Source organism: Acanthopagrus latus, chromosome 6 (assembly GCF_904848185.1).
Source record: "Acanthopagrus latus isolate v.2019 chromosome 6, fAcaLat1.1, whole genome shotgun sequence".
NCBI lineage: Eukaryota > Metazoa > Chordata > Actinopteri > Spariformes > Sparidae > Acanthopagrus > Acanthopagrus latus.
In genome coordinates this window covers 20,484,749-20,502,372 of record NC_051044.1, presented here as the reverse complement: position 1 = coordinate 20,502,372, position 17,624 = coordinate 20,484,749, and the positions used below count along the sequence as shown (strand labels likewise).

The following is a 17,624-nucleotide window of genomic DNA, read 5'->3' as shown; positions in this document are numbered from 1 at the left end:
ATCGTCAATTTCTATGCCGCTGTTTACCTTAAAAACGCTATTCTGCTTCAACCCAAACTGAGATAGACAGTATTGCCCTCCTCCCTCTGTCTGCAGGAGTTGGAGATGCAGGCTCATCTGCATGGCCTGCCCAGCAACTCTCCCTCTGGTCTGAACACGGGTGACCTGATGGCTCCATACGTTAAACAAGAGACCAGTCCAGAGGAGAACCTCTCCCACACCCAGGCACAAGCCCACCACCAGCCCCAGCACTTATCCCAGAACCAGGCCCATCCCCAGGCCCAGCAGCACCACTTCTTCCCACAGACCCACCTCCACCACCAGGGCCAGGTTCAGCAGCAGCAGCAGCAGCAGCAGCAGCAGCAGCAGCAGCAGCAGCAGCAGCACAGGCAGCTGCCACCGCTCCCCCACCACCTGCAACCCCAGCCACCCATCCAGTTCCCATCTGTAGGCAGCTCTCAGCCCTTTGACTTTGCCCAACCGCTGGACTTGTGTGATGGGATACCCGGCTTCTCAGACAGCATGTCGGGGCTCGGAGACCTGGGCGGACTGGACGTCCAGGGGAGGAGAGGTGAGCTGGGCTTCCTGATGATGGACGAGCCCCTGTCCCCCATGGGTGGAGACCCCCTGCTCTCCGCGATGTCCCCCGAAGCCTCGGTTGACTCCAGCCGCAGATCCAGCTTCAGCATAGAGGATGGAGACATACTGTAGACACATGCGCACACTCACGTTCGCTTACGAGCATGTGCAGAGGTTTCAGAGAGGTTGCGGTAAAAAAAAGGTGACGGTTCTTCGGCACAACGCGGCGCATTTACATCATATACAACGAAAAGGAAACAGCAACACATCACACACTTTGAACACACACTGATTACACTCATTTGTGCTACAGTTATCTGATCTTACCAGGATGAGCAAAAGGCGGTACACAGCATTCGTGCACACACACACACACACACACACACACACACATGTGGGAAAAACTGAGCAGCTTGAAACTTTGCCCAACAGACTGAGCATTTACAAGGGGATGAACCAACACTGTCAGGCCAGGAGTTATATAGCACAATTGGCCTCGTTTCCATAGAGACGGCTCTGAATCATAAATGAACGAAGGGACAAAAACCAGCAGTTAATTAGATTGAAGTTATCAGATACAAGGACAACCGAGTGCATTGTCTCACTTGATGGAGGACAAGTTAGTTTCTCCTACATCAACCTCTTTTTAGCAACCATGAATGATTGAATGGACGATAGTGAATCAAATGGAACAAGCCGGATGGTCCTGCATGCATAATTTGACTAAAAATGGGGATGCAGTCTGGTCATATTGTTCCAACAGTCTTTTATTCCACGGTTTGCTTTGGCCTCTAGCACTAGCCGTTTGACAAAGACCCGTGTTAGCCTGCATGTGAAGTGTAAAGTATCCACACTGTAGGAAACATTTTAAAAACACACTGAATGGATGGCCTCACAAACACTTTCACACACACACACACACACTGCTGTCCATTTTGTAACTCTTGACACTGTAGTGACCTTTTCCCTCTGAAGACACCGTGAAGCTCCGGTGAAAGACTATAGAAAACTGTTTCATAGTCTTCAAAAAAATCAGTGTCATCCAAATCTGCGAGGTGTCAGAATACTCAGGTACTGTAACAGAATACACAAGCAGGATCATTTTTAAGTGGAAGCAGATGTGTCAGGCTCGTGACCTCATCAATGTGCCTTTTGATTTTTGCAGCTGTTGCAGTTTAAAGGCATGTTTTTATAGGTCAGAGCAGGGTTTAGACTTAGTATCAGCTTCAATTGTGCCTGTAAATACTTTAGCTCCTGTGCCAACTACACCTTTGTTGTCGCAGGAGATGTATGTTTCATTTTTAATGGCCTCTAGGACCCGGTGTGTTCGAGAGGCACAGGTGAAGGAGAAATCTCTAGCTTACTGGACAGAGAAAGAGATTTATCTCGGCTGACCGCAGACGTAGTGTAAATCCTCACTGTAAAAGCACAGCATTAGCACACACACACACTCGCATGCATTCACGCTCTCACTCGGTCCACAAACAGGCATGCATTAAAGACGCTCACCTAGAACACACGTAATAGTGCTCACATGCGTACGATACGTGCAGCGCAGCCTCGAGGCTGTTTTCAAATCAGCACGTTAACAAGTCTCCTGTGCTTCCGAGTCTCTCCAGACAAGTCGAGCGAAGCTGCCAGCTGCAGAGGTAGAACTCAGGTCCGCAGTAAAGGGAATATGTCATCCACGCCGAGGTGGACCTGAGTTGTATCTCTGCTGTGGCAAACCTGGAGGCTTGGCTGTGATTTGATGTAGCTTATGATCAGTACTGATAAAGGTAGAAAAAAAAAAACGTGATGATTTTTTTTTTGTCTGATTTTAAGAAGTGGTTGTTTTTCTTTACTATATAGTTTGTTGTTTATTTTATCTCCCAAAGCACTGGAAACTATATTATTATTTTGACTTTGTACATTAAATAATTATGGAATAAGATTTATTGCAGATGTTTTATGCCACTAAGCCACTTAAGTGTATTTTATTTGTATAGTTTTGTTTCAATTTTTATTCCAAAATGACCCTTTTTCTCCTCAGAGCCATTTTTAGTCAGCACATTATAAAGGCTTTTAAGCCACCAGTGTTGGAGTGTGGAGCTGTTTCCATATTTCAACTATTTTTAGAGAGATGAAGAGATTATGTACATTCTTGATGCCATTTTTATATGATTGGGATTTTATTTTTCTTTGTTTTAAAATTTGGAGCCAGACATAGATGAACGGCGAAACTTTTGATTTGATTGAATTCAAATTGCTCATTTTATGAATGTAAGCTTTACCAGTGGTTCTGGTCAGACTGAAGCAGGTCGGTGTCTTTTTCGCCACGACGACGTCCCGTCACATAAACTCTGAGCCGAGGAGTTGTGTTTGCCGAGGCATCAAAGCACTGACTCTGCGTTTGTCTCTGTCTGTCTGCTGGTGTTGTGCCTTATCCCCATCAGCCACAGTTTCACTGTTGTTGTACTGTCACCCAGCCAACACTCCAAAGAGATGCTCAGGCCTCCTCTACTCTTCCACTAGAGGGCGCTCTGCAGAGCAAACTACACAGGGAAAAGTGGTTCTGAATTTACTGAGAATATAAAACGTTTTACCAGAATCCATTCACTGGCTTTTAGTGTTTTCTTTGGTCATATGATTTGAGAGATATCTATGTGTCTGTGCGTGTGCATGTGTGTATAAGAGAGATACATGTGTTTTGAAAATATTGTATCAAACAGTCACATTGTTGTGGGTTCTGCCTTTGTTTGGGTTCAGAAATACAGTCCCCATAACAAGGTTAAAGTCTCCCTCTGCTCAGAAATGTGCTTTGTTTCTTTTTCCTTTAAAACTAGATGTTTGAGCTTCACTCTACACAGTGATGGATGTGTAGAGTTTGACACTGGCAGGCTGATTTCACAATCATCTCTGAAGGTGGAAAGTTCTTCTGTGCTCACCTTAAATGTCAGTTAAGCGTGTGTACGAATAAGCTGCGTTTGTGACATCGATACTAGTTTTAAAAATAGCATAAGCCTGGAGAATAGGCTTTTCAGTGAAATAGGAGACAGCTGGTGTCCATAAAGTTAAACAGTTTAAATTAACAATATTTATATATCAATACATTTGAACCAAAATTTTAATACATTATTAAAACACACTGGCCTCATCTTTAGCCAGTCGACGTTATGTTTACATCCTTTAAGTCCTTTTTAAGTTGAGTGTGAGTCTCCTGGCAATAAATATGAAATCAATGTCTAGATTTTGAACAGATTTTTCTTTTTTTAAAAGCACATGCATCTGAATAAATTATCTGCCTGAATTTAGAAAAAAAAAGAAATACAGAGTGCCACTCAGTCTGGTGCATATCTGCCAAGGCCCAACAATCCCCTTAAATTGAATCAAGTCTAATCCAGTAACAAACTCAACAGGGCTGCATTCTTTTTAAAATCTTTTTGTTAAAAAAAAAATGTGAGAATGCAGTTTTCATTGAAACGCTCCCCACATGTCTGGATCCAGACCAAATTTCTGAATCCACATTATCTCAGCTGCACACTGGTGATAGTTGCAGGTTAATATCTCTATTTATTACTGTTAAGTGATAACAAATTGTACCAGCCACCTAAATACACCAGATTTTTAAAATTTCAACATCCATGCATTATTCCCTGAGAAATCAATGGAAATCTAAAAACAAACAAACAAACAACAACAACAAACTGCCCTGACTCACAACGGTAAAGAAGGTGAGAAGAAAAAAATCCTTGATTCATCCCTTTATCCAAATCAGCATCAAAATTATGGGGTCTATTCTGGGCTGAGTTTCATGGAAATCTGTACTGCAGTGTTTATGCAATCCTGCTGACAAACCAACCAACCAACAAATAATACATTTAACAGTGCTCATTGAGAAATCTGTCTTTACTGGGAGGGTCAAAACTTTGAGTGTAGTTGAAGAACAGTGCACACTGTGAACACTGTCCACTCGTCAAACATAAAGGTGTATTTTCTGTCACAAAGTGTTTGTACATCATATGACCACCAGAGAGCACCAGAGATCCATATAGCAGGAGACAGTCCCCCATGTGTCAGCTCTCTGCTGTCATGGTCACAGCAGTCACAGACAGAACTGTGCACTGTGCAATTAACCTCTCTGAAATACCACTTAAGAACCAAATCTAATTTTTTGCTTGTTCACAAATGCCAAGCAGAGTTGAGTGATACTCAGTCTGTTTTTTTGTGCAGAAAACGGCTGCAACTGCTGTACTACTGATTGCCTTTTTTTTTCTTTTTTTCATTCTTTCTTTTTTCTTTTTTCTTTTTTTTTTGCACTGGTGAATTAAAATCCTTTCTGTAAAATCCCAGCGTAGCAGGACAGCATTCCCAGTACACACCTTTTAACAAGAAAATATCAAGCTTTTGACTAATTAAATCTATCGCTGCCATTTGGTAAATTTTCTCACAGCTGGCGGCCTTCACATTTCACCTGCCTTCCTCGATTTTTTTTTTTTTTTGGTCTCTTTTCTTTCGCGGCTCTCTCCATCATCTCCTGATGTATTAGTCCGGGGCTGCTTCAGAATGATCCATAAAGCGTTTAACAGCCTTTCTTAAGTTAAATCGGGGTAATCTTATTCCTCATCCGCGCATGTACACACACACACACTCACTGATGCCGCAGAGCATGTTTAAGTGTAGTGGTGGCGTCTGCAGCCCATCCACAGGCCCATTCTCCTGGGTCTTTATGATGCTAATGTACTCCCCAGTCTAATAAATCCCTGTAGAGCTGCGAGGAGGAGATCTTATGGCTCACACCGATCACCACCTTTTCGCCCATATCCACCCCCCCAACACACATACGCACGCGGCTATTACTGCAGCAGAAGTGCCTGCCTTGCACTTCCACAGACACTTGGGTGGCTGTTTAGTGAGAGGGAGAGGGGGAAAGGGTTGAGACAAATCAAACACGAAGGTGCAATTTAAGAGATGTTGGCACGGGAACGCAGAGCTCGGCCCTGGCATTGAGTGCTGAGGGGGAGACACACTGAGAAACACTCATCACCTCTTTTTCTGAAGGTCGGGCCGCTTGAAGTGGGTTTGGCACGGCACCTCGAGCGCCGGCGTGCCCTACGGTGGGGTGAGGAAGAGGGGGAAGTGAAATAATCACACGGGTTTTTATGAATGTTCAACAAGCAGTGAACAAGGAGCTCCATTCAGAGCCGAGACATGAAGCTTCATTCTCTCCTCCTTTTTCATCCGTCCTCCTCCAACTTCCTCTTCCACCTCCTCCTCCTTAGTCTTCATCTGGCCGCTGGGCTCCGTGTGTGTGTGTGTGTGTGTGTGTGTGTGTGTGCCCTCCCTCCCTCCTCCCTCCCAGGGGAGCAGTGTGTCACTCAGCTTGAAGCCCACGGAAGAGAGGTGAAAGGGGGCTGATTGAGCTAATTTAGCCCCTGGATGTGAGATCAGGAAAGGCCTCACCCTCTGCTAATAGACAGACATCAAAATGGAGATGAGGGGGGGGGGATGAAAGGAGGGAAGGAAGAGCGGAGGGAGAGGGGACTATAAAACTGAGACGACTTTTTGATGGATTTATCTCTTTTCGTCCGAGGGGATGGTGAGAAAACTTTTATGAACACTGAGTGACATTGTGAAGTTGGTAAAGGTTTATGTGTGTTGCCTTGAATTAAAACCTGCTGATATTACTTATTGATCCGTCCTCCTCCATTAAGATGCCGTCAATCACGGCCTGCTTTATGATCTCTCCTGGCCCTGGCCACTCACCGTACATTCCCCCTGACAGGCAGACTGGAAGTCACACCAAAAATACTGGCTTTTACCACATGGATGGAGATTGGAGACACTTTTTATAGCTTTTGCAGGCATACATACTCCTGTAGGACCTGATGGCCCGCTATCAAATAGCCTCTAATGTAGATGGCACGATGACACAACATTGATTTTAGCTCCATGAATCACCCACACTGCAAATTCAAGTTTGTCGGAAAGTTTCTGAGGCACCTCTGAAACCCTGAAGTCACTCTTCCACGCTAGTCCTCCAAACAATACGAACACAGATCAGCATGGTGCAAACAACAAGTTTTGCAAACTTGAAGGTTTTTGATGCTTGTATCTGTAAAAACAACAACAAAAAAACCCTTGATTCTTTGATTGGCTGCTCATTTGAGCAGATATGAGCTTCTATGCCCACCCTAGAGCCTACAACAGCCAACAAGTAATGTGTAAGAGACACGTGACTGCTCTCTCTTCTTCCTCCTCCCTCCTGAGCCACTGACATTGCAGCCTCCTGATGATTGATGCATCATGTAACCAATGAAATTTCAAATCCAGTAATATAACATTTATCAATATATAAAGCCCCAGATGTTTTTGAAACTGCAAGTTATCTTAGTTGTATCCATTTTGCTCTCTACATAGGCTGTTTTTTGCCCAAGCACCTGATTTTGACTATTCTATAAGCATACATTCAGCGTAGATAAGGACATAAAAAACTATAATGAGTTTTTGCCACTGTTACTCTCTGGCAGGGTTATTTTGAGGTCATAAAATGCCTTTTTTTTTGATAGCGTTCTTAAATTTGAACTTGTGCAGTATGAGACTGTATGATGTGAACCCATTGCATTTTCCAGCTAACGGTGGCAGTTACAGGTCATCCTCAGGCTAGAATTCAGTTGATAACCTTTCAAAAGATTCCTATACTCCAAATGGTTTAACAACAACTTTGAATTGACTCTGGACTATAGGTTTAGGTATTTTCTGATCATTTCAAATACATTTCCAGGAATAAGAACATGTTAATTCCTCAACTCTTCCTTTTTTTTTGTTTTTTTTTTGAGGCATTTCATTTTCTAACAAGAGTTTGGTCACACACAGAACGTGTGTTTACAGATATGAGGCTACGGTTTCTAATTTGATATCTACTGGATCTCATTTTACACTGGAGTGTAAAAAGGGTCGAATAAAGGCTGTCACACATTGTAAAAGCAGCGTCCCTCTTAAAGGTCAAAGCTGAGCGGTCACAAACACCCATCAGACAGCGGCAAAGCTCCCTTTCTCTTCCCCTCACATTCTCCCACTAACTAACGCGGCCCTGACACCGTCACCACACACCTCCTGTCCTTCTTCATTTCCACCTCTCCTGCCCCTCTTTATTCCGCCGCACCATTGTCCATCTTCCTCTACATATTTAATACTCTTCGCTGACTCCCCTCAACCCCTCGTGCCTCTATTCCTGAAAGAAAAGGAGCTCAAATTGGCTGGAGAGATGAATAATGTCCCCGCCATTAACAGTGGCACGAAAGGATCAGTCTTTTCATGTGTGTGTGGGGGTGAAGAGATGAGTTGCAGGAGAGGTGAAGCGGTGGTGGTGGTGGTGTGGTCTTTATCATTTCTTTCTAACTTTTGCTCAGACTGCAGCAGAGGAAGAAGCAGAACGGGAGAGGAGCAAGTACAGTTCAACCATAATCCCTAAACCTTCTCAAATCTCACAGGTGCTCTATTCTGTCATGCTCTTTTTTTTTTTTTTTTTTTTTTTTTTTTTAATCAAATACTTCATGTCAGTGTTTTCTGTTTTAGTCCATGGTATTTTAGTTCATCTTAATTATGAGTGTATTCTTTAAGAATAAACATTTCACTTTCTGTTGGATTATTTAGTTTCACTAGAGACCAGAGTGATGTTGTGTGAAACACTTGACGTGTGTGAACATGCATGCACAGTATATCAATGATAGTGTATCATCCTTAATCTTAAAATTGTAATCCTGTTAGTAAACCCCCCTTTTTACTGAATGTACCTGTAATCAAATTACATCTTTTTTTCTTTAACCATAGAAAAATACATTTACCTTCTTTTGTATCCTAATTACGTAATTCTGTTACATGTAAGCTGTTACTCCACAGGGCTGCAAGCAACTCAGAGATGTTCATCTTAACCACGTGTCAAAGACACAAAAGCTCCTCACATTAATTAATGGAGTCAGATTGAGTTTAAATGTGCAACAAGGTTTCCAAAATTCCTCCCATTCTCACTGGCATTTCAAATGATTAAATGGCAGTTTCTCCATGAGCACAACCAAAATGAGTTGATGCAACCGTTTTCTAAAGCACGGTGGAGTTAGTGTCTTCCAGTCTTTGAATGTGAGAAGGGAGAATTAAAGCCGCCAAAGGGAGCCAAGTCTCTGTCAGGAGAGGGAGTCCTGTGGTAAACGCTGGAAAAGTGTCTGTGCCGTTTTAAAAGATGGAAATATTTCACTGAGTTCATGTTTGACATTGCTCCCGATCACACACTGTCAGGGAGCATTCAGTCAGTCATTTTGAAGGCAACATACAAAATTGAGAACAAGATGACCTTGGCTGGCTTTACTGTATAAATTCAACACAGACAATATTTACAAGAAATTTCTGCTAGAAGAATCAAAGGAAGGTTAATAAGCTTTTATGTATTAAAGGACCTCTCCGTAAGAAAAGTTGACTCTGAGACTCATTCCTAACCCGTTAAACAATGACACTCTGGGTTTCTCAACTCGTCAAAAACTGACACTTTGGGATCGCAGGACGAGTGTGCCACAAATGGGGGTGAGACTCAAATATTTCTAATTTCGTTTTTACAAATAGAATCTTTATTGAGTATTGTACTTTGACTAAAAGCTGCAATTCGTGTTAAAGAAAACTGTAATGCTCTTTACAAATTAACAATAATTTATTCATTTTTCTAATTCAGGTCATGTTTTGAGAAGAAATAAAATCATATTTTGCTTGGTTATTTTTAACAGTGTGTTTATTCTTGGCCCCCTGTATGTAAAATACGTTGTTAAGATGAGAGTTATACAACTCTCTAAAAAATATAAAACCCAAATCTATGAAGAAACAGTCGAGTCTTTGACTTTTGGTTCCCTCGAAACATTTTGTGAAAGCTATAATTTTGATTCCCCACCCCCAACATCATGAAAAATAAATTAGAAATAATTTTAACCTGACTTCTTTATTGATGAAATTCAATTTTGTTCCAAAATGAAGACCATGTATCCTCAGTTCTTACAGTCATTTCTCCCCAGATGCCATAAAACAAGTGTCTCTCTCTCTCCTTCGACGGCCAGTAGGGGGAGTGAGTGGTCCACAACACAGTGCGGCACAGTCCAGGCAGAAGACAAACAAGGCCCGGCTGACATTTCTGAGCACTGAAAATGAATATGTTGTTTGGAATTGCGTTGAATGTCATCCGCTGACAGGGGGAGCGTGTGGTGCAACCTCTGTAAAATTAAGACGTGGTGTCATCTCTAAATTCCATCGGCAGGCTGCCCGGGTACATAATGGGCAAACTGTTGTTGGGCTGTTTAAATGAGCACAAACAGTGTAACATCTCTCAGTTTTGAGGGCTGCTTGGAGAGCTGCTAAATTAAGCTTATCATTATTAAGATAAATAATGCGTCTGACACAGAATTTGTCACATTCTGAAGGTTAACCACTCCATCGTCTCCTCTGGCAGCTGATGGAGTGGCTTCTAGAGTGATGAATCCAGCATCATATCTTCATCGCAGGGGCCCTTTCGCCTCCCCCCCCCACACGGGGACATTTATCTTGAGCGGGACCTCGAATGATGGACAATATTATCGTCCTTGACGACCAAAACACCATGAAGATTACTGACTGGCTAATGGTCTGGCGCACAGGATTCATTGGAAGCCTAAGCTCCTGAGATCTGTTTGTTCTTTCGCTGTGTTTGTTTCTCTATCTGCCAATCCAGCCATCCACTCATCCAGTCATCCATCCATCTCGCAAATCCTCTTCCATTTCGGCGTTGTTTTGAGCGAGAAGCTGTTTCGCTGAACTTAAAATCTGAAGGTCGCAAAGATTTGACTTTTTTTTTTTTCTTTCCCTTCCTCCATACCTCCCTGAAAAGCAGCATAGATTATACAGCCTACAGCTGTTATCACATTTATGCCCTTCTTCAAGCTTCTTTTTATTCTCATCCTCTCGTCTCCCGCCTTTCAGAGACCTGAAGATAACGGCACGCCACATGACGCCATTGTCCTCCTTCTCTCTCTCTCGCTCTCTCTCTCTCTCTCTCTCTCGTAGGTGGAGATTTAAAGTTCTGTTTTAAAACTGCCACTGTTCCAATCCTACTTAACCCCCCCTCCTCCTCTTCCTCTTGTCTCCCCCCTTCCTCCTGAGTATACTACCTAACCCTTCTGAACTTCAGTCAGAGTTACTGAAGACCCGGAGTACACTGGGGAGTCAGCTACACCGCTGAGAGAGAGACTGAGATAGACGGAGACTTAGCTGCCTGCTATTCCACCGCTCTCCCCGGTAATAAGAAAAGTTTCTGTTCTTTTCTGTGTTACAGCAGGGAGATAAAACTAGGGATCATTCACATGCACTTTTGCACACACACACACACACACACACACACAGATATACGCCCGGTAACACACTCGCAAACCCCGATTTTATGACAAGCACCCAGCAACACATGAATTCAAACACAAAATGGAGAGACGAACTTGTGCTCTCTAATTTTGCACAAACTCGCCCGGACAAAGAGAACCAGACGACCGGGAAGAGAAAAAGAAACAAGTTTAGTCTGTAAGCGGCTCGAAAACCTGATTCGAATTAGAGGGCGATTTCCACAAAGGTCAATGTATTCAGCTGATATCCTAAGAGGGAGGAAATTTAATACCCCTTTTTGGTTGAATTAATTAATTATAATATTAGGCTAGCTCTAGGGGCCCTTTTCTTCAGTGATTAAGTGAGCACATATCTTTAAAAGACTGTGTTGGTCTCTGGGGCCCTGGGCTTCTGAACCTTGGGGTGAAACAGAGAGAGATGTATTATACATGAGAGGACGGAGAAACACAGACCCGTCTGCTCACCTCCACGGCGAGACACACCGTGCTCCTTATTTAGACCTTCAGTAGCACTTGTCTTTCTTTGCAGAGGCGCTTCTCTGTCGGCCCCTCTGCCCTCGCATGGTCCCCTCAGTGTTCAGCTCAGTGGGGTTTAGGTTTAAATGTTTTCAGGAACAGTTCAGTGTTTCCCCCGTGACTTGCTCTGCATCCTTGCATCCGTGTGCTGATTTGGAAAGAATCTGAAGGGAAAAAAAGGAAGACCACCTTATTGATATTCTCCATTATAAAAAAAGGAAGAATGCACAGAGAGTTAAAATGGATTAACCTGTAAGCAGCACCCCAGGTGATGCTGAGATTAAATACATGATAATGGATAAAGGAATTTAAAAAACAACTTATACCTATGTGTGTCTCTTTTTTCATTGTGTTACTGTTTATTTGTCTCAGTTTTATTAGTTAATCAGTTGCCTGTTAAGCACTTTATGTACCATTTATCAAGCTACTTAAAATGTTTTTAAACATCAGTTGCAATTCTATAAGACTATCTGTATAGAAATGTCTATAGATAAGCTACACGGTATTAAGTGTTGTAAACATCAGTTGCAAATTGACAGTAAAGAGTTCCGTGATACGTGGTTTATAAAGCGTTTCATTGTTTGTTTAATCAACTGTAACTGTTTATAAATGATCATTATGTAGTTTTGGAGAAGAAACTACTCAAACTCAGAATTTTAATTTGTACAGTATTTATGAGGTAATAGTGAAAATTCAGAAATGTAAAATGTTTTCCATGACTGAATAAACAAGCTGCTCTCAGAGGGAAACAAGGTCCTCAGAACACTGTTTGAGGCTAGAAAGGTGGCAGGGTCCGCCACATGTAAAGAAAGTAAAACAGTACGAAACTGTGTTGTACGTTAAAGTCAGATTGTCTGTTCAGTTAATTTAGTCATGACAACTGAAAATGAAATGAAAACGTATGACTACATAATGCACCTTTAAAATTAACACAGTGAAATGAAGAGTGCAAGAATATTTGCCTCTGAAATGTGGTGGAGTTAAAAACACAAAACCACACGTCGAATATAAATAAAGTACCTCTTAGGCCATATCATAAATCTGCTTGGTAATTTTCCACCTGTGAAAATATATGTTTATGTAGGCGTGTGTGCATGTACAGGTGTCTCCCTGAGCATGTGCTAACCCCTGTGCTGGCCCAGCAAGGAGCCACCTACCTGTCAGTCATGTCGAACATGTGTGTGTGTGTGCATATGTGTGTGACTGACAGGTCTTTGACATCACGTCTAAATCATGGTTACTTAATGGCTGTCACCCTCTCCAACAGAGGCCGATGCTGGAGACAAAGAGGAAAGGGCAGTGATGACAAGAAGGTGATGGCAGGGCGACAGAGAAATGTATGAAATGGTATGTGTATTAGTGTGCGTGTGTGTGTGTGTGTGTGTGTGTGTGTGTGTGTGTGTGTGTGTGTATTAGAATGTGTGTGTGAATGTGTGGTATAAACAGAACAAACACACGTGGCTAGTGGCTCTAGCTGTCTGCTCATTGCATCCATCTCCGTACAAAGGTGTTGTGGTGCAGAGCCAACGAGCGCTTGTAACTAACACCCTCACTCCTTGGTATATACACACACTCACACACACACACACACACACACACACACACACACACACAACCGTAGGCATCCTGCCCCCACTGCCTGACCCCACTAAACATTCAGGTACAATTAATTATTCCTTCCTGATCTAACGAACGCAGCGCACTGATTGGACACCCTGAGGGTGTAAGGGCACTATTTTAAAAACACTTTCTGGTCATGAATTTTAATCACTTCAAATGTATTGATAAATTATTAATTAAGTGACTTTAAGTGATGCCAGGTGGGCATAATTTCAGGAGTAGTAAAATGCTTTTGGGGCTAAGGCGCTGTGATGTGAAAGCAGAGCGCAGGAGCTTGTTATTTTTCTCTTAAAGCAGCTGTTTTATTTAAAAGGGATTCCTCACAAAGCGACTCAAACAGTCTACAGGGCTTATTTGGTCAGATGGAAAGGATCCGCCATTTTGCAAAAATTATGCCCATTTTTCATTCTTTGTTTTATTCCAGCTGTGGGGCTCCAGTAGTAGTAGTAGAAATAGTAGTAGTAGTAGTCGTAGTAGTCTTTTTGCTGGATTGAATATCTTCTGTTTGGTTAGTGTGGCCTTGATCCTTAAGGGCTCACACGGTGCATATTCTTTGGAGTTAAAACACAACGCATCAGCATTTCCAGCTCATATAACTGAAGTTTTGGAAGAACAAATACAGCTCTGGTTTAAAGCCCCAAGAGGCACACTCTTCATCTTGCTCTTTCTGGGGTGACATCCAGTATAAATTCCTTCACGATATTGCTAATATTAGGCTAATGTTCAAAAACGGAGACTGAATATGTGCATGACTCCTGCTGGCACCTACCCGGCAGGTTCGGAGTAAAAATACAGTATGTTTAAGTGGTGGGCTCCAGTGTGTCTGTTTCGCATGTGCCTGCCTGTTCTATAGGTTAACCTGCCGAACAAGACCCGAGCGGGAACAGCGCAAATTACAAATTACCTCCCTTATTAGGCCTGACCCCAAATTTCCTTTCATGAATATTCATTATGGTGGCCGCTCGGCGCGCCAAGAAATGAATTTGCCCTCTCGTCGGAGTGGACTGTGAATAAGGAATGATTAATGGAATTCTGCGTGGTATGAATCCATCATTCCGAGGATGGAGGCTGGCCTGGTAATAAGGATCCAATTAGAGCCACAGTGGGTGGGACACAGCAGGAGCCATGGCAAGACAGACCCTATAACACCTACACACACACACACACACACGTGTAGACCCACTCATTCACTCACTCACTCACTCACTCATTTCATCCTTTTCTTTTAATATCAAAATTTCATTACAAGAAATTGAGTATAAATGTACACATTTACTGCAAGCTGAGCTGACTTGTCTCGCTTTGCTCTCCTCTTCCTCTCTCTCGGCCCTGCAGCAGTGGCTTTGGGTGGCACCCGTCCACCTCTTTCTCCCTGTGCACCTCTCCTCTCAGCAGGGCAGCTTTGGCTTTCGCTGGCACCTCCACCTTTTCCTTGTTAATTTCATGTTCCGGTGCGTCCTGAGACAGCTCATCCCGCTGCCAAATATTTGTGTTGGGAGAGCAGCTAATCTGGAGCTGGGTACATGCTCCTATCCACACTGGCACACGCAGGGTTATCAGTGCACAGGTTGGTTTTAGTGTGTGCTGATGTGTGTATTTGTGCATACGAATGATTGTGGAGCTGCGGCTGATACCAGTGTGTATCTTTTTACCCTCTTGACCGGTGTATCGACCATTTGGCGAAGTTACAGCAGATTAACGTCACAGCCATATTTACCGCTGGAGTGCAACTGCTGTGTTTACAGACCAACGCCTGAGCAGAGAGATGAAGGGATGAACTCATTCTCAGCTCCTGTCTGTCTTTCAAGAAATTGGCTGAGCTAACCCTCACCTACTTTGAGTTTGTGCACGAGTACTGTGTAAATGAAATTTATTGTTCTGCTAAGTCCATCTTAATTGAAAATAACCCATGTTTCACCTGTGGCCAATGTAAATTCCACTTCCTAGAACATCTTTATTGTCCGTTCATCTATTTCCCTGTGTCCTCTCTCTCCTCTCGCCAGCTTTAATGAGGTGTTCTGTTCCTCTGCCTCATAAACTAAAACCTTTTAGATGAATTACATCTCCTTAAGATTCATCTCCAGCGCCATGGCTTCTTCTCCCCCTTTTATGATTGTATTTAATCCACATCACATCTTTATTCAGAACAAATACCCCCGCGTGACACATCGCAGACTGAGGCGGCGGGGGGAAGAGGAATGTTTTCGGTGGAAAGGTAGAGAGACATGGAGATGTGCCAGGCAGGCTCGGCTCAGCCCGCTCTCTGATGATATCCTTGATAAGACTTTTAGCTAATTACTGACTGCTGCCTCTGCATGCAGCTCCAGTGGAGAGAAAGGCAATGAACCTGCCTGCTAGCTCAATAGAGAGGCAGCAAGAAAAAAGAAAGGGGACGCGGCTGTTGAAAGAGAGACAGATTAACATTTGTTCTTTTACATGCCTCCCTCTGCCACACACACAATAACTTTGCTTATACTAATTAACAATTAGCAAAGACTGGTTGGCTAATTGTGTTATTGCTCCTAATCAAGAGGCTAATTACCAGAATGTCAATTTAGATTTAATTACTAAGTGCTTTGTTAATTCCCACTGAGCATAAGTTACCCTTTCTCTCCCTCTTTCTCTCCCCCCCTCCCCACCTCTCCTTCTCTCCGTCCTCCTTCCTTTTCCCCCTCGTTCCATGTTGAACCTTTGCTGTGTTCCGGGGTCCTGTGTTGGGATTGGAGGGGGAGTGGGTAAATACAGAGATAAATGAGGCAAGGTGTTTGAGCAGGGGGACCAAGAGGCACAGGCATTAATGAACAGCTTTTACCGCCGGGCCTCCAATTAGCCAACTCTCTCCCGCCGACATCACAGAGAGGGGAGATCCACTAAGATCCACTCAGCCACCCTCCCTCCCTCCTACCGCCGGCGCCACATCCACCACCTCCCACCGGCCCCTCACAGCTGTCCCTGGCTCTCCACACACACATCTACTGCTGAAGCCGACAGCAGCCGCACCCAAATGATACATTTATTAACAATCACATCCAGTTTTTTGAGCTTATTGCCTTTGATTGTTCATTTACAGCTTTGTGATAAACAGTCTTGCTTGTCATTCATATGTGTGCATGTGTGTGTGTGTGTGTGTGTGTGTGTGTGTGTGTGTGTGTGTGTGTGTGTGTGTGTGTGTGTGCGTACGTGCGTGCGTGCACGCGTGTGCCTGGTAACCTGGTGGCCAGGCTGCTGAATACACTTTCCATGTAGGGATGAATTAAGGTATTGATTGTTATTTACTGTAAATTAAACTGAAGCATGAGGAACACAATATGATAAAGTCGTGTTCTATTTTAGTGACATTTATATTGCTAAGATACGCTTGAAAAAATCCTCCTCATCATCATTTTGATTGTCAAATGAACAAGAACATGAAAGAGGGTGAAAAAAACCACCCAGACAGATCATGTTAATTGTTTTAACATGTATTTGGATAAATCCAGCAAGCAAATTATGTTGTGATTTTAATCCAGGTACACAATATTTCTCATCAGTTCATACATTTAACATTGTCTTCTTAATAAAAACAATTACTCTTAATTGTTGTCTTGATATTAGATTTTCTCATCTGATGAAGGTCCTTAAAAGTGCACTACGTGATTTTGGGGAATACATGTTGATTGAAAGAGAAAGATCTGCACTGACAAAACATTTTTATACCATAGCAAATGAGATAAACAAACTGATCTTGATGGTGCAACATGTAATTTTTTTTTTTTTTAAAACAATGTGACATTATGACATCTTTGTATTGTGCTGGTCATCAGCATGCTAACCAGCTAAAACCGTCCCATCCTGGTCCAAAGCTCCTGTGCTAGCTGTGCTAACACCAACACTCCCCCACTGCTTCAAGCTCCAGGTCTGGACCGCTAACTGCACTCCTAATTCTCTCCTGATCTGTGAGTCTCTCCTTCACAGCTCGGGTCCTCTAACATGGATTCATGGTCAATGCTCGTTTCTGCCTTAGACGAAGCAGCCAAACCACAATACATCATCATACACATGTGCATGCTTAATCACTTTCTCAGTGTACACTCCATTTGTTCTGTCACAGAAAGCTGTGTCTGTTTTTATCTCTGCTTTGTTGTTTAATTCATCTGGAAGCACCCTCGGACGCAGCAGTGCTCAGCAACAATGTGACTCTGAACGTCACATTGTTGCCCTGAAACAAAATGTTTCATAGAAACACAGATGTTGTGAATGATTCTTATCTCTTTATGCAGGCATCTCATCCAACCACTGTTTGGTGCTATTGTCTTACTATTATTCATCCTTTGGACTGCTGCTGAAGATGGGGGGTGAACGCATACATGCGCGTGCGCACACACAAACACACGCATGCACATCTCTGTCTCAAAAAGAGCAAGCGCTTTCACTCTCCTCTCTAACTGCCTGGCTCCTCATACTCCTGCCAAAATACCATAAGACAGGGTATAATATATATAATTATCCCCACTTACATTAGCCATTATGCCAGTGGAGCATTGC

The 17,624-nt window shown here is 43.0% G+C and overlaps 1 protein-coding gene across 12 annotated transcripts in view; it reads left to right on the top strand.

The window, feature by feature from the left end:
• tfeb (transcription factor EB) overlaps positions 1–3,174 on the top strand; it is a 38,657-nt gene extending 35,483 nt beyond the window's left edge. For all 12 annotated transcript variants that reach the window (XM_037101091.1, XM_037101090.1, XM_037101093.1 and 9 more), the window contains one exon: positions 97–3,174. In XM_037101091.1, coding sequence (XP_036956986.1) covers positions 97–711 — 615 coding nt within the window. In that variant the 3' untranslated portion in view covers positions 712–3,174. The remainder of the gene's footprint in view (positions 1–96) is intronic.
• The last annotated feature ends 14,450 nt before the right edge of the window (positions 3,175–17,624 follow it).